The 27,118-nt window shown below is 43.7% G+C and overlaps 1 protein-coding gene across 1 annotated transcript in view; it reads left to right on the top strand.

Annotated features, from left to right (window-relative positions):
• The window catches only part of PUM3 (pumilio RNA binding family member 3), a 131,454-nt gene that overhangs the window by 12,183 nt on the left and 92,153 nt on the right, over window positions 1-27,118 (top strand). Inside the window, exons 4-7 of the mRNA XM_073634930.1 lie at window positions 12,498-12,633; window positions 14,211-14,286; window positions 23,288-23,381; window positions 25,187-25,253. Coding sequence (XP_073491031.1) covers window positions 12,498-12,633; window positions 14,211-14,286; window positions 23,288-23,381; window positions 25,187-25,253 — 373 coding nt within the window. The remainder of the gene's footprint in view (window positions 1-12,497; window positions 12,634-14,210; window positions 14,287-23,287; window positions 23,382-25,186; window positions 25,254-27,118) is intronic.

Here is a 27,118-nt window from a genome sequence, read left to right as displayed (position 1 = left end):
TAGACTGTTATTTTCGAACCAATGACACCCCTGACAGTAACCCGGGCATCGTTTGGGAAGCCCACAAGGCGGTGATCCGCGGGGTACTAATGAAACACGGGGCACACATTAAGAGGCGGTGCACTGCACAGCTGACATCGCTTCTTGATGACTTAAATCAGGCTGAAGCCCGACATAAACACACCCAAACTCCCTCCTCGGAGGCGGAGATACAGCTATTACGCACAAAAATTACTGACCTAATGATGTTCCGAGCTAAGGCAGCAATACAGATTTGCAGACGGGTCTCATACGAATTGGGTAACAAATGTGGTAGGCTTCTAGGCAGATCCCTGAAAGAACAAGTACTTACAAATTATATACCGCACATCATACCATCCTCCGGTCGGAAGATCACTCTACCACAAAAAATAGCTGGGGAATTTAAGGATTTTTATGCGTCACTACACAACCTCTCGACGTCACCCCCCCACCCCCCCCCCCCTAAACTCAAATAGATGACTACTTGACTAAATCAGACATGCCCAAGTTGTCCACGGAAGTTAGCGAACTACTTGACGCACCCATTACTATAGAGGAGATACAGACGGCAATAGGGGCCACAAAGCTAGGGAAAGCCCCCGGACCAGATGGGTTAACTACTCAATATTATAAAACTCTACTGCCATCCCTCGGGAACTTTATGCATAAATTCTTCAACTCATTAGGTTCTGACGTTGCATTCCCTCGCGACTCTCTCTTGGCACACATCGCAGTGATCTCCAAGGAGGGAAAGGACCTGACAGCATGCGGAAGCTATAGGCCAATTTCGCTTCTCAACACGGACCTCAATTTTTACTAAAATACTGCCTACTAGGATCCAATGTTATCTCCCGTCCCTGATCCATTTAGACCAAGTTGGATTTGTCCCAACCAGGGAGGCAAGGGACAACACAATTAAAGTCCTTAACCTCCTACATGCGGTCAATAAAGATAAAACTCCCTGAGTCTTCCTAAGTACGGACGCGGAGAAGACCTTTGACAGGGTGAACTGGCAATTCATGTGTTCCGTTCTGAAGCATATAGGACTGGGCAACACCATGTTTCATTGGATAAACTCGATTTATACTGAATCTTCAGCTCGTGTCCGAGTCAACGGGATTCTGTCGGACTCCTTTGAGATCAAAAATGGAACACGTCAGGGTTGCCCACTGTCCCCACTCCTTTTCGCCCTGTCGTTGGAACCTTTCCTGCGCACTGTGCGAGCCAATCTGGACATCACTGGAGTGTCTATGGGGGAATCACAGCAGAAGATTGCAGCTTATGCGGACGATATGCTGTTCTCACTCACGAATCCAAGGATCTCCCTCCCAAACCTCTTAAGAGAATTTAAAACATACGGTAGTCTTTCAAACTTAACGATTAATTTCAATAAGTCTGAAGCCATGGGCGCTGGTATACCCTCGCGCCTTCTCACAACTCTCCAATCCAGCTTTAAATTCAAGTGGACGAACACTGCCCTGAAGTATCTGGGTACATACATCCCTCCCCAAAATGTCACAGATATTTCACCTGAATTTTCTTCCGCTCCTGGCAGTGGTGAGGACATTGCTCACCAAGTGGCAGACGGGGTTATATTCATGGTTTGGCAGATGTAATATCCTCAAGATGTGCATTCTTCCTAAATTTCTCTACCTTTTACAAGCCCTCCCGATCCAAATCCCGGCTAGCTACTTTGATCAGACCAAAGCTCTGTTTTTTGACTTTGTATGGGCACATAAGAGGCCTAGACTTACCAGACGACTACTTATGTTACCCAAACAATATGGAGGCCTAGCAGTTCCAGACCTCCGTAAATATCACCAAGCAACCCGTTTAGCCAGACTGACTGGAATCAACATCAGTCCACTAAATTATGGCCCCGACTAGAACAATCCCAGTGTAGCATACCCCTGAACAGAGCTCCCTGGTGTTATAACCTATTGCCAAGAGACATGAAAAACCACCCCCTGATAGGGACAGCTACACAAACCTGCTCATCCCTCTTTACAAGATCCCGTCTTACGACACCTGATTCCCTGCTTCGTCCATTATTGGGAACCCCGAAGTTTTCCCCCGGTTACACGGACCCCATCTTTTGTTCCCTGAGAAGCTCAGGTTGCTTTCAAGCTTCCCATTTCCTCGTGAACGGTAGATGGCTGTCCACAACCGAACTTATGAACCCAGACGGTCCATTCCGTTTGGATTATTGGAGGGCCCTTCAACTTAGCCATTTCCTCAAATCATTACCTCCCCCTGGGAATCCCGACCAAACCCTAACTGCTTACGAGACCTACTGCTCAGAGGAGGGCATCATGTCACATACCTTATCTGCTACCTATCAACTATTGGTTACACCACCTGATGGCCATCAACTGCAATGTCTAGAGATGTGGAAAAGGGACATGCAATGTACCTTCACGACACGTAAAAAACAAAATATTCTTAATTTCACATACAAATCCTCAATATGCACGAAGACACATGAGACTAACTACAAAATCGTTACTAGATGGTACAATACCCCCGCAAAACTACAAAAGATTTTCCCCTCTACCTCAGATTGCTGCTGGAGATGTCAGGGAGATCGGGGTATGATCTACCACATCTTCTGGACATGCCCTAAGTTGGAGCATTTCTGGAAGACTTTACAACACATAATTCAGAAGTTTACTGAGTGCCCAATCACGGCTGATCCAGCCTTCTTTTTACTCCATGCCTCTGACATTTCACGTAAGACTTACAAAAAATCACCACTCCGTCACTTACTAGATGCTGCCAAGTCATGTATCCCCTTATGCTGGAAATCCACACAATCTCCAACCATCAGCCTGTGGCTTAGGAGGGTGGAGGACATTAAAAACCCGGAGGATCTAATCCTAACAGCCCACCATCAGAATGAACAATTCACCAAAACATGGTCCATTTGGAACATGTTTATCTTCTCGGATGAAGGTAGGGCCCTTATGGAAGGGGACACAACAATTAATTAGCCTCAGTATAGATTAATGATAGATCGGAGAGGCACGCAGATGACAACTGACCGTGTTGGTTTGAGATCATAGCCTGAGACGTACGTGTGCGCTGCCTTCATGAGCCCCAATTCTCATTCTCACTCTCCTTCTCCCCCCCCATCTTTCTCTTTCCACGTCCTTTCCTTCTGTCGTTATTTGTCTAGGCACATGGGGATATATAGGTTCCCCCGTGGGCCTACACTATTCTGCCCTTCTACTACACTTGAAAGTGGGGCAAGACTCTCTGAACCATCCATGATCCCAAAAAGGAAGGAACTACAGAAGCAAGATACTTCTCTCTTCCTTTATTTTTTTTTTTTTTTTTTCTGTCTTGGCAGGAGATGTGGGTGGCTCCAACTATTAAGTCTCTCCAGCCTGGAGACACTATTCACTTCAGATAGGTACAATCTATGGTCCAGGAGTACTTGGACACCCTGTGTATGCCATAGTTTTCACTTTTCATATAGACTCAATTCCACAAGAAAGTGCCAAAAAGAAGCTTAACATAAGGCTTTGTATGGTATAAAAAAAAAAAAATGAAAGACCTTTCTAGATTTAAAAGTGGTTCACTTCATGTCAAATACATCCCTGTGTAAAATCTGTCTAAAAAGTTTTGGATGTATTTAGAGCTTCAATGCAAAAAGTACAACATCAAATACAGTTAGGTGAACATTTGAGAGATATAATCAATAAAGAGAAGGCATTTTTAAAAGATAAGTATGGGAGAAAAAACCCCCACAGACATTCATACTCACCTAGATGGCTGCAGATGACAGTTGCCCCAAACCCCTCCTCTGGCTCTACATCGAGAACTGAGACATCAAAAACCACTGCCAGCTCGGTCTTCAGTGAGCAGAGAGATGATGCTGTGCCCCTCCAGTGCTCACTGGAGCGCCAGACTGTTTGGGGTGGGTTGGCTGGATCAAACTCCCAGTAGCATGCTGAGAGCAGGGGCGACCCGTCCATTAAGGGCGCACGGGCGTCGCCCCCTCTATCACGCCACCCCCTATATGTAGAATGGATAGATTCATGCATTGCATGAATCTATCCATGGCCGCTGTGGCCACCCCTATTCAGGCATCCAGCCCCTTTTTGGATGCCAGGCGCTTCAATTACAGTGGCGGGGGTGTTTGTTTTTTTTTTTTTAAGCACCTGATTAGAGCCATAGGATCTAATAGGCTTCAAAAAAGATGGACTTGTGGCGCAGAGCATTGCGCTATGAGCCCACCCAGGTGTGTTAGAAAAGCAAATTAATATTTGCTTTTCTAACACTGAACCGCCTCTCCACCAATCGGGAAGCATGGGTCTAATACCCGTCACCTGATTGGCTGAAGGCAAAGGCAATCCTATTGGATGCCTAGCAGAAGGCAAGAAGAGACTCACGGAAAGCATGGAAGACACAGGAGCTGTTGCCTGACCCGCTGCCCGACCGCCGTCGTCACCCGCTGCCCGACCCGCTACCAAGATGGGGTAAGTACCGGTCAGACAGCGAGCGGGGGGGGGGGGGACAGTGAGGCTGCATATGATGGGGCACAGTGGCTGCATATGATGGGGCACAGTGGCTGCATATGATGGGGCACAGCGGCTGCAATTTGTTTTTTTTTCAGAATTTGTTTGTTTGCGCCCCCAAAAATTTTGAGCACCAGCCGCCACTGGCTGAGAAGCTGAGCCAGCTGCCGGTCAGGCATCTGGGTGGATCCTAACATACAGTGGGGACGGAAAGCATTCAGACCCCCTTAATTTTTTCACCCTTTATTATATTGCAGCCATTTGCTAAAATCATTTTGAGTTCATTTTTTTTCCTCAATGTACACACAGCACCCCATATTGACAGAAAAACACAGAATTGTTAAAATTTTTGCAGATTTAGTAAAAAAGAAAAACTGAAATATCACATGGTCCTAAGTATTCAGACCCTTTGCTGTGACACTCATATATTTAACTCAGGTGCTGTACATTTTTTCTGATCATCCTTGAGATGGTTCTACACCTTTATTTGAGTCCAGCTGTGTTTGATTATACTGATTGGACTTGATTAGGAAAGCCACACACCTGTCTATATAAGACCTTACAGCTCACAGTGCATGTCAGAGCAAATGAGAATAATGAGGTAAAGGAACTGCCTGAAGAGCTCAGAGACAGAATTGTGGCAAGGCACAGATCTGGCCAAGGTTGCAAAAAAAATTCTGCTGCACTTAAGGTTCCTAAGAGCACAGTGGCCTCCATAATCCTTAAATGGAAGACGTTTGGGACGACCAGAACCCTTCCTAGAGCTGGCCATCCGGCCAAACTGAGCTATCGGGGGAGAAGAGCCTTGGTGAGGGAGGTAAAGAAGAACCCAAAGATCACTGTGGCTAAGCTCCAGAGATGCAGTCGGGAGATGGGAGTAAGTTGTAGAGAGTCAAATATCACTGCAGCCCTCCACCAGTCGGGGCTTTATGGCAGAGTGGCCCAACGGAAGCCTCTCCTCAGTGCAAGACACATGAAAGCCCGCATGGAGTTTGCTAAAAAAAACACCTGAAGGACTCCAAGATGGTGAGAAATAAGATTCTTTGGTCTGATGAGACCAAGATAGAACTTTTTGGCCTTAATTCTAAGCAGTATGTGTGGAGAAAATCAGGCACTGCTCATCACCTGTCCAATACAGTCCTAACAGTGAAGCATGGTGGTGGCAGCATCATGCTGTGGGGGTGTTTTTCAGCTGCAGGGACAGGAGGACTGGTTGCAATCAAGGGAAAGATGAATGCGGCCAAGTACAGGGATATCCTGGACGAAAACCTTCTCCAGAGTGCTCAGGACTTCAGACTGGGCCGAAGGTTTACCTTTCAACAAGACATTGATCCTAAGCACACAGCTAAAAAAACGGAGGAGTGGCTTCACAACAACTCAGTGACTGTTCTTGAATGGCCCAGCCAGAGCCCTGACTTAAACCCAATTGAGCATCTCTGGAGAGACCTAAAAATGCCTGTCCACCAACCTTTACCATCCAACCTGACAGAACTGGAGAGGATCTGCAAGGAGGAATGGCAGAGGATCCCCAAATCCAGGTGTGAAAAACTTGTTGCATCTTTCCCAAAAAGACTCATGGCTGTATTAGATCAAAAGGGTGCTTCTACTAAATACTGAGCAAAGGGTCTGAATACTTAGGACCATGTGATATTTCATTTTTTTTTTTTTTTAATAAATCTGCAAAAATGTCAACAATTCTGTGTTTTTCTGTCAATATGGGGTGCTGTGTGTACATTAATGAGGAAAAAAATGAACTTAAATGATTTTAGAAAATGGCTGCAATACAACAAAGAGTGAAAAATGTAAGTGGGTCTGAATACTTTCCGTCCCCACTGTATTGCCGTGGTTCGTGCAGAGCCTGGACTGGCTCTGTGATGTCACCCGACAGCAGGCTGTCAGCTGAATGTAGGTCAGAACAAAGTGCACTGCTGTGATCCATAGGGGCAGCATGACCAAAAGAGCTTTGGCCATACTTCTTCAAGGATTATCGTTGGAAAACGAAAAGATTTAAGGCATGTTCACACTACTTGCAGTGTGGGAAACATGCATTTCCGTATGCATTTCCCACACCACATGGGAACACCTTGCATGAACGCATGGGTGCCATTGATTGTTAATGGAACCCTCATGCATCTAGCAAATGCATACGCCTTTGTGGCCACCAAATTTTAAAAATCGTGCCTGCTGTATTTCTTTTTTGCGTGTTTCTGTGTTTTTAGCAGCCAATTGAATGGAATGAGCTGTCAGAAACAAGGTGAGCGCAAACACATACGTGTTATGGTGTGAACCAGGCCTAAGAATTTGTTTTTCATGTTCCCAATCTGTCCCCTAGGAGGCAATTTTGATACAGTATAACTACAAAAAGAAAGGATGTGGATTTAATAGATGAACGCGTTAAAGCGGTGTTAAACCCCAAATCACAGATTTATTATATTGCAGCTTACCAGTTCTTAGATGTAATGGCTGTATTACTTTTCTTTTTTTAGGCTTGCTTTCTTTTGTTTTTACCTGGTGATCTGGCAAGTAAGGGTGGCTTCACACTGCCCCGCTGTGTTTTTGCTAAAGCGCTGCTAACCTGCGTTTTTTTTTTTTTTTTGTGGGTTAGCTGCGCTTCCCCAGAGACTTCTATGAGGTCCTGTGGTTTTTGTGCCGTTTCAGGAAGCACATCAAAACTCCTGCATGCTGCATCTTTGCACTTTCAGAAACTGTCTTTAAACCATGGGACATCATAAAAGTCTATGGAAAAGTGCAACTAACCCGCACAAAAATTGCGGGTTAGCTGCGCTTTGCCCAAAGCACAGTGGGGCACCGCACCAGCACAGTGTGAAGCCACCCCAAGTCTGTTTTTTTTTTTTTTTTTGTTTTTGTTTTTTTTTCCCAACAGAACAAGCTCTCCTGCAATTGTATCAGTTAAGAGTATTGAGACAAATGATTTACCATTGAGAGCCCATTCACACAGGGGCAACTTTGGATCCGACTTCAAGTCGCCCCAAGTCGCCCCTAGTCGCCTCAAGTCGAGCTACACGAAAAAAATCAATGTAAGTGAATGGATCTGTCTTAATGCACACTACTGCAGTCGCTCCGACTTCAGAAAAGGTTCCTGTACTACTTCAATCCGACTTGAAGGCAACTTGTACCCATTGATTTCAATGGAAGTTGCCTCCAAGTCTGATCACTGTTCATACTGAGGCAACTTTACAGGAAGCAGAAAAGAAACAGAAAGTAATTTCCTCCACTAAACAGCCAGCCCCCTCCTTCTCACACACAGCTGATAAGCTCTGATTGGCCACTTGTAAAGTTCCCTGTCCTGGAGGCGACTTCAAGTTGTGTTGTAAGTTGCCCCAAGTCGTGCTGTGATTCATACTCAAGTCGTGTCCAAGTTGCCTCCCAAAGTCGTGCTGGAAGTCGTGTTGCCCCTGTGTGAATGGGCAGGTGCTTACAGTGATCAGCTTTTATTTATTCATATAAAACCTTTATCCCAAAAGAAAAAAAACTGGTGCTGTAACTGCTGTGTAAGCTGGATTTTGGCTTCAATTTGTTAGTATATCTAAATCCGTTAAAAATGCTATAAATCTAAATCAGTTCATACAACACTTTCCTCACCCTAGATTTTCAATGTTACTGTCTGCTGTGCCCCTGTGCTCCTTCATCCAGAGTGGGGGCAGGCTAATACAGGAGGTGTGTTACTAGTAGTCCAGATCACCAGGTGAAAACTTAAGGGGGAAAAAAGCATACAAAAATAAAATTGATGCAGCCACCACACATGAGGATTGGTAAGCTGTATTATATTAAATTTTTGGATTAAATACAGCTTTAAGCTCCACTGGATTAAATACTGACTATAAAGGTTTAGTTAACTTTTTGGGTCATGTTTCATGATCCATATTTATGGTGTAAGATGAAACATGGTCACAATGCCCAATCCTCAACCCATTCCGTCAGCCCTTCAGTAATTTTATTACTGTGGGTGCATTTATAACATTTTTGCAAAAAGTGGACTATGCCTTTTTAATTTACAAGTGTTACTGTAGGTCCCCTTTGGCACACTGTCTAGTTGTTTCCGCCCTAGAAAAAAGGTAATCGACATAATTGATTATGAAAATTGTTGTCAACTATTTTCATAATCGATTAGTTGGTCAGCTGATTAGTTGGGCTGCATAAAAAATGCATTATTTGTTTAGATATCGGGAAATATGCAGCACACATACAGCTCAGTACACCATCCATACATGTCAGTAAGTGCCTGAGAACTTGTGAATGTGTGATGAGAAATGCCTCATGGGACATGTAGTCTTGAGCAGGAGTAGGACTTGAGTGATTCTAAAGGCAGAAGATTTTTTTTTTTAGCTTGCTTAGGGGCACTCTATACTATACTTTGTGGCTTTAATGGCAAGAGAAGCAAGATGCGTCAGCAGGGGACCCCAGAAGAGGATGATTGGAGCTGCTCTGTGCTAATCCATTGCACAGAGCAGATAAGTATGACAAGTTTGTTGTTTTAAAAAAAACAACATTCACAATCACTTTTTAAGGGCTTTGTACAGGGAAAATAAGCTGACAGACTGGAGGTAATATAAGGCATTACGATTAAAGTTTACCAGTAGTATTCTTATCTGAGCCCGATCTGATCCAGCGAGGTGCATGAGCGCAGCGGCTCCAGACGCTGTCTCTCTCATTGCACAGATTGATAGAAGCAGGAGCCATCGGCTCTCACTGCTGTCATTCAAATCCTGTGAATGGGGGCGGGGCCGAGTCGCGCAGTCTTTGTCAATGGACGCAGCAGCAGGACTCAGGAGCGAGCCCGCACCGGTGCCTCCAGGGAAAGCGGCTTTCCGTGGGGGCACCCGATGAAGAGGAGTAGCCTGGATGGGGGAACCCAGAAGAGGATCGGGCTGCTCTGTGCAAAATAATTTTATAGATAAAATATATGCATGTTATTTTTTTAATCAGATGTAAGTTTTATTTGAACACATTCAAGCATACATGTTCCATAAACACCCACAAAAGAATGCAAAGTTGTAATGAAAAAAGAAAAAAACCACAAATAGGCAATTACAGCTTCCAACTGCATAGAGCTCACTAAAGAGAACATACAGCCCCACCTAGTGGCTGAAAACAGAAATGACAGTGCCAATAGATGCATTATAATTGCACACTCCAAAGTCAGATAGTAATAACCAGCTTTGAAAACCAACAGCATTCTACCACAATATCCTATCTATAATCAGGTCTACTGGGACCAAGGCTGGTGCATCAAGCCAACCTCCCCAAACCCTCTCAAATGTAGCGGGGCATCTACAGTGCTGGTAAATAACCTTTTCAAATCTTAAAGTAGTACCCATACGGTCTAGCCATCCTTAAGGGATGGATGGGATGTGCTTTTCCAGAAATCTTTGTGCATTCGATGAATGGACAAATGTCATTTGAAAGTTTCACTTGCTTTTAAAATTCAATTTTAAAATGTACCGTATATACTCGAGTATAAGTGTCCCGAGTATAAGCCGAGGCACCTAATTTACCACAAAACACTGGGAAAACTTTTTGACTCTAGTATAAGCCGTGGGTGAGAAATGCAGCAGCTACTTTAAGTGGAAAAGAGGGTCAATAATGTCCATCTGCAGCTCCATGCCTCACTGTATCCATTGCATGCCTCCCTGTGTCCATTGCAGCCTCCCTGTGCAGATCTGCCTACATCTCTGTGTCCATTGCAGCCTCCCTGTGCAGACCTGCCTACCTCACTGTGTCCATTGCATACCTCACTGTGTCCATTGCATACCTCACTGTGTCCATTGCAGCCTCCCTGTGCAGATCTGCCTACCTCTCTGTGTCCATTGCAGCCTACCCGTGCCAATCTGCAACCTCTCTGTGTCCATTGCAGCCTACCTGTGCCGATCTGCAACCTCTGTGTCCATTGCAGCCTACCTGTGCCAATCTGCAATCTCTCTGTGTCCATTGCACCCTCCCTGTGCAGATCTGCATACCTGATCAGCGCATCATGCAGTCAGACGGCCATTCCCGTGTACAAAAGTTGCGCCTCCTCCTCGTCTGTGATAGGCGGAACATTCAGTTTCCCAGCAGTTAGTGTTCAGCCTATCACAGACATCCACTCATCCTCGTACGTGGGATGAGAGGACGTCCGTGATAGGCTGAACACTGACTCACTGCTGGGAAACTGAGTGTTCCCCTATCACAGACTGGGAGGAGGTGCGGCTTTTGTACACTGGAATGGCTGCCGTCTGACTGCATGACATGCTGATCAGGTAGGCAGATGGCAGGGACTGTCCTTTCTGAATGAAAACCACATAAGCTGTTCGAAACTGCGTTTGAGAAAAGTTTTCTATTCTGGACCTTTGAATTTTCCCATCACTGGTTGAAAACAACTGTCAATTTGACCACACTAACGATTAGAAAATCAAACAAACGTTCTTAAAAAATGAAAATTTTTGCAGGAAAAATGTGTTCATTTAGACCCCTTTCACACTCAAGGCGCTTTTCAGGCGTTTTAGTGCTTAAAATAGCGTCTGAAAAGCGTCTCTCAAGCCTCGCCAGTGTGAAAGCCTGAGTACATTCACACTGGGGCAGTGCGCTTGCAGGACCGAAAAAATATCCTTCAAGCAGCGTCTTTGGGGCGGTGCGGAAGCGGTGTATACACCACTCCTAAACCGCCCCTGCCGTTGAAATCCCTACCGAAGCACCGCTTTGCGGGCAGTTTTAACCCTTTTTTCGGCCGCTAGCGGGGAGCGCCCCACTAGAAACCTAAAATCACTGCTATAACAGTGGTAAAGCATGGCTAAAACTGCCGGCGCTTTACCGCTTACGCGGCCGTGCTAGCAGTATAAAAGGGCTCTTATAGCCAGCATAAGTGATAGCAGGCTCAGGTAGCTTGTATCAGCATCAGCGATCACATCATTTCAAGTCTAAATTCAGCTTGCAGCTGGCTTGTTGCAACTCAATAGTTTCAGGGAAGTTGAAGAATACACAAGTGGAGTATTGTTTTATGTATTGGTTTATAGAACACTTGAAGCCCAACTGCAGCTTGTATAAAATTTTTTATTTATTTAGTGTACAGGGAAGGCAACACTCAAGTACAACAATAGCATAGAGCAGTCACCGTTACATTTATACTTTTTGTTATCACGCTTGTGCAATCAGTGCATCAATAGGGTGGTATATTACAGATACGTTCAATAGTTTAATTGGGTGACGAACTGTGCCGGGTTGTTACTGCAGCTTATAAGTTTTAATCCTTATGAGGGCTGGTCTCTGCTGCATTCTCTTGTGAGCCAAGTGCGTGATGACGCACCTGCAGGAGGTCTGTCTTGGACAAACATGTTATACTTGCCTCCTCTGTGCAATGGTTTTGCACAGAGCAGCCCAGATCCTCCTCTTCTTAGGTCCCTCTTCTGTGCCCCTGGCCCCTCCCTCCTGTTGAGTGACATAACAGCAAACCGCTTGCTATGGGGGCAGACGAACTGAGCCGCAGCTTCCTGTATTCATTCAGACGAAGCCGCGGGTCCCCCCCCACTCATTCATTGGCTCACGGACTTTGATTGACAGCAGCGGGAGCCAGTGGTGTTTCGCTGCTGTCTCAGCCAATGAGGAGGAAGAGTCCCAGGCAGCGACTCTCTCGTGCAACATCGCTGGATCAAGATGGGCTCGGGTAAGTATTAGGGGGGCTGCTGCACACGGAATGCTTTTTATCTTAATGCATAGAATGCATTAAGATAAAAAAAAACATTCTGCCTTTACAACCACTTTAAACTCACAAGAGGAACAGTGCTGCTGGGTGGAGGCGAGGGTCCCTAGGACACATCATCAGAAAGAATTTGAGTATTGCAGGAAAAGCTAACTTTTTATTTTAACAGATGATACAGAAACAACATTTTTCTTTTCTTTTTCTTACCTGGAGCTGGACCTACAGTTCCTATTGACCTTCATTAAAGCACTGTGTTCTTGCAGATTCTGAAGCCAAGAAGCCAAAATGGGAAGACTTCAAAAAACAGAAGAAGGAGTTGAAGCAAACCAGGCAGCTCAACGAGAAGAGTAACTATGACACCATGACAAAATCCAAGCAGATTTGGGAGTCTATTAGGAGGTATGAAAATATTTTATTTTTTATCAAGGGCTCATTCACAAGGATGAATGGATCTGTACACCTTAACCCCACCCCATTTAAGAACTTTTAAAAAGAATCTATTTCTTTTCGAATGTGATTGTATTAGGCTTTTAACCACTTCAGCCCCGGAAGAATTTACCCCCTTCCTGACCAGTGCGTTTTTTGTGATTTGGCACTGCGTCGCTTTAACTGACAATTGCGCGGCCGTGCGACGTGGCTCCCAAACAAAATTAACGTCCTTTTTTTTTCCCACAAATAGAGCTTTCTTTTGGTGGTATTTGATCACCTCTGCGGTTTTTATTTTTTGCGCTATAAACAAAAAATAGCGACAATTTTAACGCATAATTTTTTACTTTTTTTAACATTTTTGACACATTTTTGGGACCATTGTCATTTATACAGCAATCAGTGCTATAAAAATGCACTGATTCCTGTGTAAATGGCAGTGAAGGGGTTAACCACTAGGGGGTGGGGAGGGGTTAAGTCAGTACTAGGGAGTGTTTTCTAACTGTAGGGGGGATGGGCTAGCTGTGACACATCACTGATTTCTGCTCCCGATGACGGGGAGCAGAAATCGGTGACACTGTCACTAGGCAGAGTGAGGAGATGCTGTTTACATCAGCATCTCCCCATTCGTCCTCTCCGTGAGGCGCTCGCGGGTATCCCCGCGGCGATCGAGTCCGCAGGACCTGACTCACGGAGCTCCCGGCCGGCGCGCACACAATGGCGCGGTGGGAGATTCAACGGGACTTACCTGTACGCCCATTTGCCCAGCTGTGCCATTCTGCCGACGTACATCGGCATGCGCCGGTCGGGAAGTGGTTAAGGAGCACTGCTAAGCACATGTTAAAATCTCCATTTAGTCTTTTTTTTTTTTTTTTTTTTTTTATCCAGTAAAATCATCTAAAATGCCCCTCAAGCTGAAATTCACATTAAAATGGACTAAACTTAAGTAAATGCACAGAAAACTGAGCCAAAAGGATTCCTCCTTTATCTCTATCAGTTATTTTTATTAAAAAAAAAAAATTAAGAAAGGCTTTTATGTCATGTAGTGGTTTTGCACAGACAATAACATATGTTGTGACCATTAACCACTTGACCTCTGGAAGATCCCCCCCCCCCCTTTTCATGACCAGGCCATTTTTTGCAATATGGCACTGCATTAATTTAACTGACAATTGCACCATCATGCAACACTGTACCCAAATAACACTTATGTCCTTTTTTCCACAAATATAGCAGTCTTTTGGTGGTATTTGATCACCTCCTGCATTTTTTTTAAATTTCCAAAATCAAATTTCAAAATCAATTTAGGCCAATATGTGTTCTGCTACATATTTTTTGGTAAAAAAGTGACTTTTGACACTTTTTGGGGATCAGTGACACTAATACAGTGATCAGTGCTAAAAATGTGCATTTACTAGGGGAAGAGATAGAGGGAGGGGGAGGCCTAAGCGTTGCTTTACATGTGCTTAATATGTAATGCTGTTTGATCATTTCATTAAGAACCAGAATGAAAATAAAACCCTCTAAATATCTTGTGTGTTTATTTCTAGAAAGGACTGTGATGCCAAAAAAAGAGTCAAGTTAATGGACGAGCTTGAGAAGCTGCTTCAGGGGAATGTAAAAAGTGTGAGTGGATATGCTTGAATGAACCTGCGACCAGAGTCAAACCACATATTACGAGTCTTTTGCTCTACATGTTTCCACTTTAATTGCTTTCATTAAGCAGCTAATCAATGTGAGCAGCTCTGGTCTTGTGACACATAAGTCAGTTTAGTTAGATTGCATAACAGGTCATGTATTACATTTAAATATGCCTTTGGCATCCCCTGAGACTTGATTATTGCAGTGTATCTGAAAGCAATTAAGAAATGTGGTACATACATGAACCTAAATGTTCTATTATATTGTATTCATAGATTTTATAATTTATTGCCTTGTATTATTTTTTAAGTAATGGTATGTCAACTCCTGTTACATGTAAATTTCAGGTTTCCTTTTAAATTTTTTTTCTTGTGTTTAAAGTAGAACTATAGGAAAAACTTTTCTTTTCATTTTGGCTAGCGTAAGGGAGACTTATAACCCTAGTCAAATTTTCTCCAAGCTTCTTCCAGCACAGCCATGAGACCTAGGGCTCCTCCTAACAGGACAGGAAACACGTTAACCCCCACCAGATAAAAGGGCGGTCCTCCAGGCCTCAGTATTAGTGTTTCCTCCGGACAGGGGTAACATTTTTCCTGAAACTGGTTCCCCTAGGTCTCATGAGCGTGGCTCCTGGGTGTTTTGGTGTGGTATTCCTACCTTCTTCTTAGGTCCCAGAGTGGCACATCCACCGGAGGAGTAGGTTTGTGGCTGCTGTCCCTGCTTTTGTGTGCAACGGAAGAGGAAGCCGCGCGCGTGGAGGGGGCAGAACTTATGCGTTCCAAGCTGGCCCACAGGAACTACCCAGCGGGGTCACTTCCGGGGCGTGTGACGTCATCAGCGGGCGCTGGAGATGCTAGTTCCAGTCTCTAAGACGGCGCGAGCAGGGACACTGGGAGGCTGGTGTTTGAAAAAGTTAAACCCGGCAGAGGCTGCGGACCACTACAAGGGCAGGATGGACTCCTCTACTATACCTGCACAGGCAGCAGAAGCAGGCCCAAACACCAGCACCTCACAGCTTGCACATCCTGTGAGTGTTTTTCCCCCTTGTAACCAGTAGGGACTAGGTGAAGGGGGCACATTTTACCTTTCCTCCTGCACAGGGTGTTATGGAGTGTATTTGGTATAAAATTCATTGGGGTCATTTGTTCTCTTGCAGGCCAAGACTCAGGACAAGGCCCAAGCGCAGCCACCAAAAAGGAAATGTGCATTTTGCGGAAACAAATTGAGCTCCTCATGAAGCAAAGCAGTTTGCCGCACCTGTATAGACAGCCTAGTTAAGGATGACCCTGTAGTCTCCTGTCAGAAAATGCTGACTTCTGTTAGAGATGAGCTTATGTCTATTTTTAGCTCGTTTAAAACTCTTGTTAGGATTCAAGTCCCCTCAGAGGGTCCATCTCCAGTTAGGACTTTAGCTGGTCCTAGCGCTCCACAGCAAAGTGCGGAGAGTGAAGACTCTGAGGCTAAAGCTGGATCTACCCATTCTTCTCTAGAAGAATCAGGGTGAGATACAGGGCCCAGGGATAGAGAATCTGCAAGGGGCTCGAGGTATACAGTGGGGACGGAAAGTATTCAGACCCCCTTTAAATTTTTCACTCTTTGTTATATTGCAGCCATTTGCTAAAATCATTTAAGTTCATTTTTTTTTCTCATTAATGTACACACAGCACCCCATATTGACAGAAAAATACAGAATTGTTGACATTTTTGCAGATTTATTAAAAAAGAAAAACTGAAATATCACATGGTCCTAAGTATTCAGACCCTTTGCTCAGTATTTAGTAGAAGCACCCTTTTGATCTAATACAGCCATGAGTCTTTTTGGGAAAGATGCAACAAGTTTTTCACACCTGGATTTGGGGATCCTCTGCCATTCCTCCTTACAGATCCTCTCCAGTTCTGTCAGGTTGGATGGTAAATGTTGGTGGACAGCCATTTTTAGATCTCTCCAGAGATGCTCAATTGGGTTTAAGTCAGGGCTCTGGCTGGGCCATTTAAGAACAGTCACGGAGTTGTTGTGAAGCCACTCCTTCGTTATTTTAGCTGTGTGCTTAGGGTCATTGTCTTGTTGGAAGGTAAACCTTCGGCCCAGTCTGAGGTCCCGAGCACTCTGGAGAAGGCTTTCGTCCAGGATATCCCTGTACTTGGCCACATTCATCTTTCCCTCGATTGCAACCAGTCGTCCTGTCCCTGCAGCTGAAAAACACCCCCACAGCATGATGCTGCCACCCCCATGCTTCACTGTTGGGACTGTATTGGACAGGTGATGAGCAGTGTCTGGTTTTCTCCACACATACCGCTTAGAATTAAGGCCAAAAAGTTCTATCTTGGTCTCATCAGACCAAAGAATCTTATTTTTCACCATCTTGGAGTCCTTCAGGTTTTTTTTTAGCAAACTCTATGTGGGCTTTCATGTGTCATACACTGAGGAGAGGCTTCCGTCGGGCCACTCTGCCATAAAGCCCGGACTGGTGGAGTGCTGCAGTGATGGTTGACTTTCTACAACTTTCTCCCATCTCCCGACTGCATCTCTGGAGCTCAGGTTCTTCTTTACCTCTCTCACCAAGGCTCTTCTCCCCCAATAGCTCAGTTTGGCCGGACGGACAGCTCTAGGAAGGGTTCTGGTCGTCCCAAACGTCTTCCATTTAAGGATTATGGAGGCCACTGTGCTCTTAGGAACCTTAAGTGCAGCAGAAATTTTTGTTGTAATCTTGGGCAGATCTATGCCTTGCCACAATTCTGTCTCTGAGCTCTTCAGGCAGTTCCTTTGACCTCATGATTCTCATTTGCTCTGACATGCACTGTGAGTCCTAAGGACTTATACAGACAGGTGTGTGACTTTCCTAATCAAGTCCAATCAGTATAATCAAACACAGCTGGACTCAAATGAAGGTGTAGAACCATCTCAAGGATGATCAGAAGAAATGGGACAGCACCTGAGTTAAATATATGAGTGTCACAGCAAAGGGTCTGAATACTTAGGACCATGTGATATTTCAGTTTTTCTTTTTTAATAAATCTGCAAAAATGTCAACAATTCTGTGTTTTGTGTCAATATGGGGTGCTGTGTGTACATTAATGAGGAAAAAAATGAACTTAAATGGTTTTAGGAAATGGCTGCAATATAACAAAGAGTGAAAAATTTAAGGGGGTCTGAATACTTTCCATCCCCACTGTAAGTTATAATTTTAAGATGTAGATTACTTATTAAAGGCTATCTATAGGACACTTGATATCGAAGAGGAGAAGGTACAATTGTCTAAACATGACCTTATGTACAAAGGTTTGCATAAGAAAAAGGCTAGAGTTTTTCCCGTACATAGCTCCCTTCTTGATACTATCAAGCTGAAGTAGGAAAATCCAGAGAGAAAACCTTTCTTTTCCGGTAACCTAAAAAGAAGGTTTCGATTTGAAGAGGCCACAGCGCAGCCATGGAACAAAAAGTTAGACGCACCTCTTTCAAAAGTTTCAAAAAACTCGGACCTAGCATTTGACGATATGGGCACACTTAGGGATCCGATGGCTAAAGTAGGAGATATCCTTCTTCACAGAGCCTGAGACTCGGCCATTGGGAATCTTAAACCAGCTCTGGCCTCCACTTGTGTAGCCAGAAATTTAGAAGTATGGTTGACACAAATACACACACACACTTGTTGGCAGGTACCTCCTAGAGAACAGATTTTGAAATCTTTCCCTCCCCTCTTTCGTGCAGTGGGGTTTTTGGCCGATTCTTCCGCAGAGTCGGTAAGAATGACAGTTAGAACCTCGGCCTTAGTGAATTCGGACAGAAAAAGGCTATGGCTTAAAACCTGGTCAGGTGACGCTGCCTCAAAGTTACACCTACGTGGTCTTCCCTTAACAGGCGATCGTCTTTTTGGCCCAGGTCTGCAAGAGGCGCTGGAACGCATGGCCGATAGAAAAAAGGCTTTTCCAGAGAATAAGAAAAAAAGCAAACAGCCAGAAAGTTTTTTTCGTGGCCAAAGTAGGCAGCAATGTCCTAGAGAAATGGACAATAGGCCCAAAAAGCATTGGACAGGGCGCAAGGGCAGAGGTAGAGAGGGCGTCTTGTTTAATCCTCCTCAACAACCCTCTAAGCCACAGTGACTCGTGTCACCCAGTGGGAGGAAGATTGAGGGCTTTTCTCCCACAGTGGGCAGCAGTCACCTCAAGTCCATTTATCCTGGACCTAGTGACCAATGGGAATTTTCTTGCCAGCCACCAGAGCGATTATTGGACACCTTCCCTCCCCAAGATTGGGTAAAAGCGAGAGCCCTGGGTCTCCAAATTGGAGACTCAATAGATCAAAAGGTCCTGATCCCGGTTCCCCGGTCGGATCAGGGCAAGGGCTTTTATTCACATATATTTGTCATCGGAAAGCCGTCAGGAAAATATCGGCTTAACCTGAACCATCACTGGTCTCTAAACCATTCAATCAGGTGCAAGCACTTTAGTATGGAGACGGTGTTCTCAATCAAAAGCCTGCTTTATCCAAACTGCTTCATGGCCACTTTGGATTTGAGGGATGCTTATCTGCACATCCCTATTCATCCAACCTTCCAAAGATTCTTGAGACTAGCGGTCAAGATAGGAACAGAGATTTGGCACTTTCAATTTCAATCCCTCCCCTTCGGTCTGTGCTCGGCCCAATGCATCTTTACAAAGGTGTCGGGGAAGGTGCTGGCTCCGCTAAGGTTAAAGGCGATAACTATTATCTCTTACCTTGACGACCTCCTAGTGGTGGCGGAGTCATACCAAAAGTTATTAGCGGATCTCCAGACCGTACAGGACTTCCTTCAATCTCTAGGCTGGTTAATAAAGAGAAGTCTTCCTTAATTCCGGCCCAGAAAGTGACATATCTGGGATTTGATTTTTGCTCAGTAGACCAAAAAGTTTTTCTCCTGCAGGAAAAGGTCTCGAGAATGATGCAAACAATATCAGCCTTACAGACCAATCAGTCGATCTTGCTGAGAGAAGTTTCAAGAGCAGTGGGTCTGATGATCTCTTGCTTTCCAGCAGTGCCATGGGCAAGATTTCATCAACGCCCATTACAGCTGTTTCTACTAAGGAACTGGGACGGAGACGCAAGTTCATTGGAATCAAGGGTCTTGTTACCCTCCAGGGTAAAATGAAGCTTGTGGTGGTGGAAGACGCACCTTCACCTAACAAGAGGTCTACATTGGTCCATTCCTTTATCCCAGAGGATCACAAAGGATGCAGGTTCTTGGGAATGGGGAGCCCATCTCAGCAACACAATGGCGCAGGGAAAATGGTCCTCAAGGGAAGCAAGAGCTTCATCGAAGCAGAAAGAGCTTCTTGTGGTTCAGAGAGCCTTACAGGCATTTCAGACAAAAATCAGGGGTCACAATCTCCAGATTCTATCCGACAATATTGCTACTGTTGCATACCTTAACAGACAGGGAGGTACGAGGAGTCGGATACTTCAATCTATCACTCAGGAGATTATCATGGGCAGAAGGGAATCTAGCCTCAGTTACAGCAGTGCACCTGAAAGGGGACACAAAACTGTCTGGCAGATTATCTCAGCCGCTACCGGGTATGTCGAGATAATTGGTCCCTTCATCCCGGATGTCCCAAAGCGGACCTGTTCGAAGATCAGAACAATCGCATGACAGAAAAGTTTTTTTCTCTGAACCCAGCGGATCAACCATTGGGGATCGATGCACTGGCAAATCCGTGGCCATTCAGCCTCTGTTTCGCCTTCCCACCGATCAGGCTAATTGCGGAAGTCCTCTGGAAGTTTCTTCTAGAAGAAACAGATCTTATCCTAATAGCCCCTTTTTGGCCCAAGAGGCCATGGTTTTCCCTGTTACAGACTCTGGTCTCAGAGCCTCCTCTGAATCTTCCGAAGAGACAAGACTTATTATCACAGGGTCCAGTGTCGCACCCACAGGTGGTTTCCTTAAACTTGACTTCCTGGTATATACTAAGCGCCCAGGGGGTTCTCTGACAAAGTAGTCAAGACCCTGATAAATTGCAGATAACCAGTCACTAGAGCCATATATTTCAAGGTCTGGAAGAAATTTAACTCATGGTTATCTGAAAACCAAAGATTAACTCATGATGTTCCTTCAATTTTTGAATTTGTTCAAGAGGATGTCGACAAAAGTCTTTCAGTTAATACTTTCAAGGTGCAGGCAGCAGCTATCAGTGTTTTTCTCCAATTTTCTCTCTTGGAAAATCCCACTATAGCTAGATTCTTTAAATCAATTTGTAGGTCCAGGCCAGTAGTGGTTAGAAGTTGTCCAACCTGGGACCTATCCCTGGTGCTTCAAATGCTTGTAGAATTCCCTTTTGAGCCCGTAGAGGATATATCAGTTGTTACCTGCCTTAAAAACAAGTTTCCTTGTGGCAATTATCTCAGCTCATAGGGTAAGTGAGTTACAGGCCCTTTCAGTGAGGGAGCCTTTCCTCACAATTTTTGAGGATCGGATTGTTTTGAAAACGGATCCAGGATTTCTGCCTAAAGTGGCCAGTACATTTCACAGATCCCAGGACATTGTACTGCCAACCTTTTGTAGTTCGCCCAAGTGGCAACCAAGAAAAAAAAGAATTCTTCTCTTCTACCTTGAGGTCACCAAGACCTTTAGAAAAACAGACGCCTTGTTTATCCTCTCTTTCAGGAGCACACAAGGGAAAGAGTGCATCTAAGTTAGCTATTTCTGAAACGTACAAAATTAGAGAAGTTCCTCCGCCTTTTGTCACTGCGCACTCAACAAGAGCCTTGTCTGCGTCTTGGGCTGAAAGGGCTGGAACCTCACCGGAACAAATTTGCAAGGCTGCCACATGGTCCAGTTTTTCGACCTTTATTAAACATTATCGCCTGGATCTCCTATCTGCTCAGGAGCAGGCGTTTGGTCGTAAGGTGCTTCAGGCAGTTCTCCCTCCCTAGACTGGTAAGTTCTGGCTCATCGTCTCATGGCTGTCCTGGAAGACACTTAGAGAAAAGCTGAGTTAGACTTACCAGTAACTCCTTTTCTGAGAGTCTTCCAGGACTGCTGGATTCCCACTTGGTTTTGTCTTGAAGTTATGTGTATTATGCATATGTTTTACAGGTACGTCCTACCATTCTCGAGAATACTGACATGGGGCCTGGAGGACCGCCCTTTTATCTGGTGGGGGTTAACGTGTTTCCTGTTCTAGTAGGAGGAGCCCTAGGTCTCATGGCTGTCCTGGAAGACTCTCAGAAAAGGAGTTACCGGTAAGTCTAACTCCTCTTTTTTTTCACCATCTGTTTCCCATAGCCAAACAGGAAGTGAGGGGAAATCCCTGCAAATTAAGGGAATTCCTTGGGGACCCCCAGGTCAACAGAACTAGTGTCCCCATTGGAAGATTTCCCCTGTATTACTTTTCTGGGGACAACCCAAAATTTTGCGTTTTTCTTATACTTTCACTTTCAATGATAATGGTAAACAGGACAAATGGAGAAGGTGAATCTCCCTAACGGGGGCATAGAAAGCAATAAAAATTTACAGTAGTTCTAATCCCTCTCCACTCTTTTGAAAACTTAAAAAAAGTTTTGCCTTTAGTTATACTTTAAGTATACAGTACTCCTTTAGCATACCCATGTAATTTTTATAGTTGTGTTTCTAAATTCTGTATCCTTAAAACAAACCTTGTTTCTCTGTCCTATACTTGCAAGGGGCAGAGAAAGGAGTACAACACTCAATAAAAAAACCTTGGCTATTTAGGCCAGTTGCACAAATAATTTACTGATGTTTACTCTGGAACTTTTTGACAGAAGGTCTGAGTAAAAAAACTGTGTAAAGACCTGAGTAATGTTGATTATAGGTGAGTAAGGTGCGTAAGCGTATAGATAAGTAAAATTCTCCTTCATTGCCAGTGTTATAATATACTCATTTATTCTCGGGTACACATGCTTATAGACAAGTAAATGACTGCACTCAAATGTAAAATGTTCTATTTTTGTTTTACTACTCTGTACTCAGTGCTGTATTACTCATCTTTACTCAGCTGTGTGCAATGTCCCATAGACAACCGTGCATCTCATGGTGTCCCTTTTCTCCAATCAGCTCACGCACAGTGTATAAGAGCTGTAACTGCAGCTCTCCACCCCCTCCTCTCTGCTCCTGACAGATGCTTAAGGATTTTATCAGAATTGTGCTCTTTTGAAAGGGTCTTGACAAGAGACAACTGCAGATAAACAAGTAAATCTTTATGTAAGAGGATTTGTTTCATCTCTGTGTATCACCTGAGACTATACACTTCGCTGGGTATATGTATGTTTTCCAACAACTTTAAGTATTATTATCTGTGTCAGTCAGTGAGGATTCTCAGTGTGTGGAGATCATCAGCGGGAGAACATGTTCAAACGTGTTCTCCTCCGATTATCTCTGTTTCATAAACCATTTATGGACTGTGATCAGTGGCGATCGTCGGGATCACCGCTGTTCACAGTTTCATAAATGGACACCTTACTGATAAAAAGCTCCAAAAAAAAAAGTGCTCCCAGGTGAAAACGCTCCGAACTTACCAGTAATTTTGGTTCTGCATCACAGCAAGCACTTTGAGGACCATAAAGATCTTCATATATGAACTTATATATGTTATTTGCGCTAAGCACTTTTTTGGGGGATTATTATTTTTTGGTTGTCACACATTTTATAATTACATTTTGATATTGTATTTGTATTATTTTAGTTTCTAGCATAGCACCTTGTATTTTAATTGGCTTTATGATATTGATCCAGAGTGGTTTTGAGAAGCGCGGTTTGTCTTTGAACTTTGGTAATACTATCCAGCTTTTTATAGTTTTAAGGCTTGCAGCTCTTCCCTAACGGTTATTCATCATTAGATTTGCACAGGTGCTCATTATTATATGTAGCGATATTAGGCTTAGCTGTTTTGTTAGTAAGAACCAATTGGTTCAATTAAAGAGCAGTCTATTAGAATTTCCATTTTACAGTGTGCGTTCTAGGTTGATCTGTTTTTCATGTCTTGTCTCTTACAGATTGCATTTGCTCATGATACAACCAGGGTTATCCAATGTTACATAAAATACGCTAATGAGAAAAGAAGGCAAGATGTTTTTGATGAACTTAAAGGTATCTTTTCCCAATTTATTTATATTTGTTATGCAACAGACACCATCATTTTTTAAAATGTTTATCCATGCGTTACCCAAACTTGCCCCAAAACCCTTCTCCTGCCTCCAGAGCAGTGGTTCTCAACCCTTTCCTCAAGTACCCCCAACAGGCCATGTTTACAGGTTTTTCTTTATCTTGCACAGGTGCTTTAAATCGGAGTCGATGGTTTGGTATATTGGACAGCTATTTTATCTAAGAGAAATTCCCAAAACATGGCCTGTTGCGGGTACTTGAGGACATGGTTGAGAACCACTGCTCTAGAGCATGTCTAAACAAACTCTTTTTTTAAACTTGTTTCTGTAGCAAGAAACTGCTTTTATTTCCTGCGGCAGCTGCTGAGACCTTCCTGTTGATGCCCCCCCAAGGCTACCTCTCCCAGGAGACCAAACCTACAGTGTTTAAAGCAGACTCTTAGACTGGGTTCACACCATTGCGAATTGGATGCGGAATTCCCTCATCCAATTCGCAATAGCAGGAGATTTTGACCGGCTCTCTATGGCGCCGGTTCACATATCTCTGCAGCGGGTCCGGTTTGCACTTTTGGTTTTGCACTGTGCATCTTTTGGTCTGTTTCAGGTCCGAATTCGGGCTGAAATCGGACCTGAAACGGTGAACCAGCATGCACGGACCCCTGTTAGCCGCATGCGGCTCATGTGTGAACTGAGCCTCCGATGCCAAGGCAACAGCATTGTTTTGCTAAGAAAGAAATCAATGCATGGAGGTCAGACAACACTGGCTGGGTTTTTAATGCAGTAAAGCCACTGTGTTGTCAACCCAAACAAGAAGTTATGCCATGTACACACGGTCAGACTTTTTGGATTTCTAGCAAATTCTCTATTTCCAGAATTTTTAAAAGGATAAAACACAGACAATCTACATTTATTGAAAATATCTACTAAATGTTGTGTTTGTTTTTTATTATATATTTTTTAATATAAAATAAAAATATATTGTTCAATGCAATACATTTTTAATCAGGTAAATGCATTGTGAAAAGGTAAGCATTCATTTTGTCTTTGTATTTGTTATTGAAGGCAATCAGTTGTGTTCCATGAGAGGCTATAAATTAAGCTACTTTTGTAGGCTATGGAGGCATCAATGCTTAACATGATATTAAAGGTTTTTTTTTTCTTAAAATAAAAAAAAGAGGTTATACATACCTGCAGGTCCTTTACCTCCTCTTTGGCAGTCCTCTGCTGGTGCTGTCTGCTTTTTCTTCCCCCAAGTCCCTTCTTAGCAAGCCAAGTGCTATGGAGCCACACATGCGTGCGTGATCCCGAGTCAGGCTATGTGCGCCCATAGACGTACACAGCACTGGCTGGACCACACCCTCCTCACAGGAGTTTGACTGACAGCAGCAAGAGCCATAGGCTCCTTCTGCTCTGTGTCTCCTGTGAAACCAGGAGAGAGGAGAGTGATGCTAGAGCCAGAACAGTAGTCGGGTATGTTTTTAGGGATAGGGCGAGTAGGAAAGATGGTTGGGATTTTTTTTTTTATCCTAATGCAAAGAATGCATTAAATTAAAAAGAAATAGCCTTTAGAACCACTTCAATTTTTATAAATTCCCATTTAAAGTGTGTCTTACACAGCACTTTACAGAATATGTAGGACTGTTTACATCAACCTTTGCTCCTAAAGTAAATTGCATCTTAACTCTGCACTGAATCCTAATAAAAACTTCTGTAGAATTTTGTCAATGGTTACAGTATTTGATTATTTTAATATAATGAAAATGTGTGAATAAACTCTAATCTATCTCACAGAGCACATAGTGGACTTGAGCAAGTCAAAGTATGCCAGAAATATTGTGAGGAAATTTCTGATGTATGGGTATGTTTTCCAGATTTACTTTGTACTGCATGTGATTTTGTAAATGTGCTAATACACTTTCTTTAATGGAGTCAGTAAAAAAAAAAAGTAAAAATATTTATTCGCTGTGAAAAATTTAATTGGGACCTAGAACGTGTAGAGAAATATGTAGTTAAATGAGAGCTAAAAATATTTGTAATCTTTATGCTTTTGAATTTCCTGATTATTTAACCACTTGGCGATCAGTAACGTACCCGTTCTTCGCTGGATTTCAAACAGTCATATAGGGATGATGCACGCAGCTGCAGGCATCACCTTAAAGCGGGGGTCCACCTATCTATCGATTTTTTTTTTTTTTTTTTTTTTTTTTTGGAGTTCATTCACAAACTTTTCTTCTCATGATTATCTACTCACATGTTCTGTGTAATAAGTCCGCCTGTGTCCGATTTCGTTGTAAAGAATAACTTATAAAATTCACTGAAGGCGGTTTCCATCTTCATTGTGGGCATTTGAAGCCCACAAGCATGTATTTCCTGGATGCGGTGAATGCTGTGCTCCCAGCATTCACCGAGATGTTGTGATGACACTGTTGCACAATGCATGCTGGGAAGCCTGAGACTAGCTCCCAGGGGACTGTGGGAGGTCTGGGAGAGTCTAGAAACACGCCTACTCCCATGGGAGGAAAACCAGGAAGTGCTAAGAAGATTAGAAAAAAAAAGGTAATTACGGCGATTTAAATTTTTTTTACACAGCATGTCAGCATCTAGGCAAGGAAGAGAATGCATAGAGATAATGTTCAAAATTTGGGTGGAACCCCGCTTTAATACCGTTTTTTTTTTTTAGAGCTTTCGGTCGGCTCTCTTGTAAAAGCAATGCTGGATTGCTTTTACAAGAAGTGGGAGGCGGCACCACCCCCCGGCTTTCTTGGGCTCTTATCCCACCGGTAGGTCCCACGAGCAGCCGGGACAGCCGAACAAAGCCAGGATCGGCTTTCCGCTATAGTAACCCAGAGGGGATGACCTGATATAACTTCCAGTTTACCCAGATGTCAACGGCACCATTTTTAGAAAACCAAAAGCGTTCCGAAAACATTGATCTTGATGTTCTGAATGCTTTTTAAGGGCAGAGGAGGTCATCCTCCATAAAGGATACCTGTCACATGCCTATTGCTGTCACAAGGATGTTTACATTCCTTGGGACAGCAAAAAAAGTGATTGAAAAAAAAAATTCAAGCAACGGTGTAGAAATAAAAAAATTGGTCCTTCACACACATAAACAGCGATCGTCCCACACATGCGATGTATTACCGTGAACATCAGATCATGGGCAGTAATTCTAGCACCAGACCCCCTCTGTAACTCTTAAGTGGTAACCTGTAAGGGCTTTTAAAGCGTTGTCTTTGGATAGTAAAATTTACGCCATTTGTCGCCGTTGCATGGGTGTGCGCAGTGTTAACCACTTGAGCCCCGGACCATTATGCTGCCTAAGGACCAGAGGTCTTTTTCCAATTTGGCACTGCGTCGCTTTAACTGCTAATTGCGCGGTTATGCAATGCTGTACCCAAACGAAATTTGCGTCCTTTTCTTCCCACAAATAGAGCTTTCTTTTGATGGTATTTGATCACTTCTGCAGTTTTTATTTTTTGCGCTATAAACGGAAAAAGACCGAAAATTTTGAAAAAAAATGATATTTTCTACTTTTTGTTATAAAAAAAATCCAATAAACTCAATTTTAGTCATACATTTAGGCCAAAATGTATTCGGCCACATGTCTTTGGTAAAAAAAATGTCAATAAGCGTATATTTATTGGTTTGCGCAAAAGTTATAGCGTCTACAAACTAGGGTACATTTTCTGGAATTTACACAGCTTTTAGTTTATGACTGCC

Source organism: Aquarana catesbeiana, linkage group LG01 (assembly GCF_042186555.1).
Source record: "Aquarana catesbeiana isolate 2022-GZ linkage group LG01, ASM4218655v1, whole genome shotgun sequence".
NCBI classification, from domain to species: Eukaryota; Metazoa; Chordata; class Amphibia; order Anura; family Ranidae; genus Aquarana; species Aquarana catesbeiana.
Note: the sequence above shows the minus strand (reverse complement) of the source record. Positions and strands in the feature narration are given on the sequence as shown.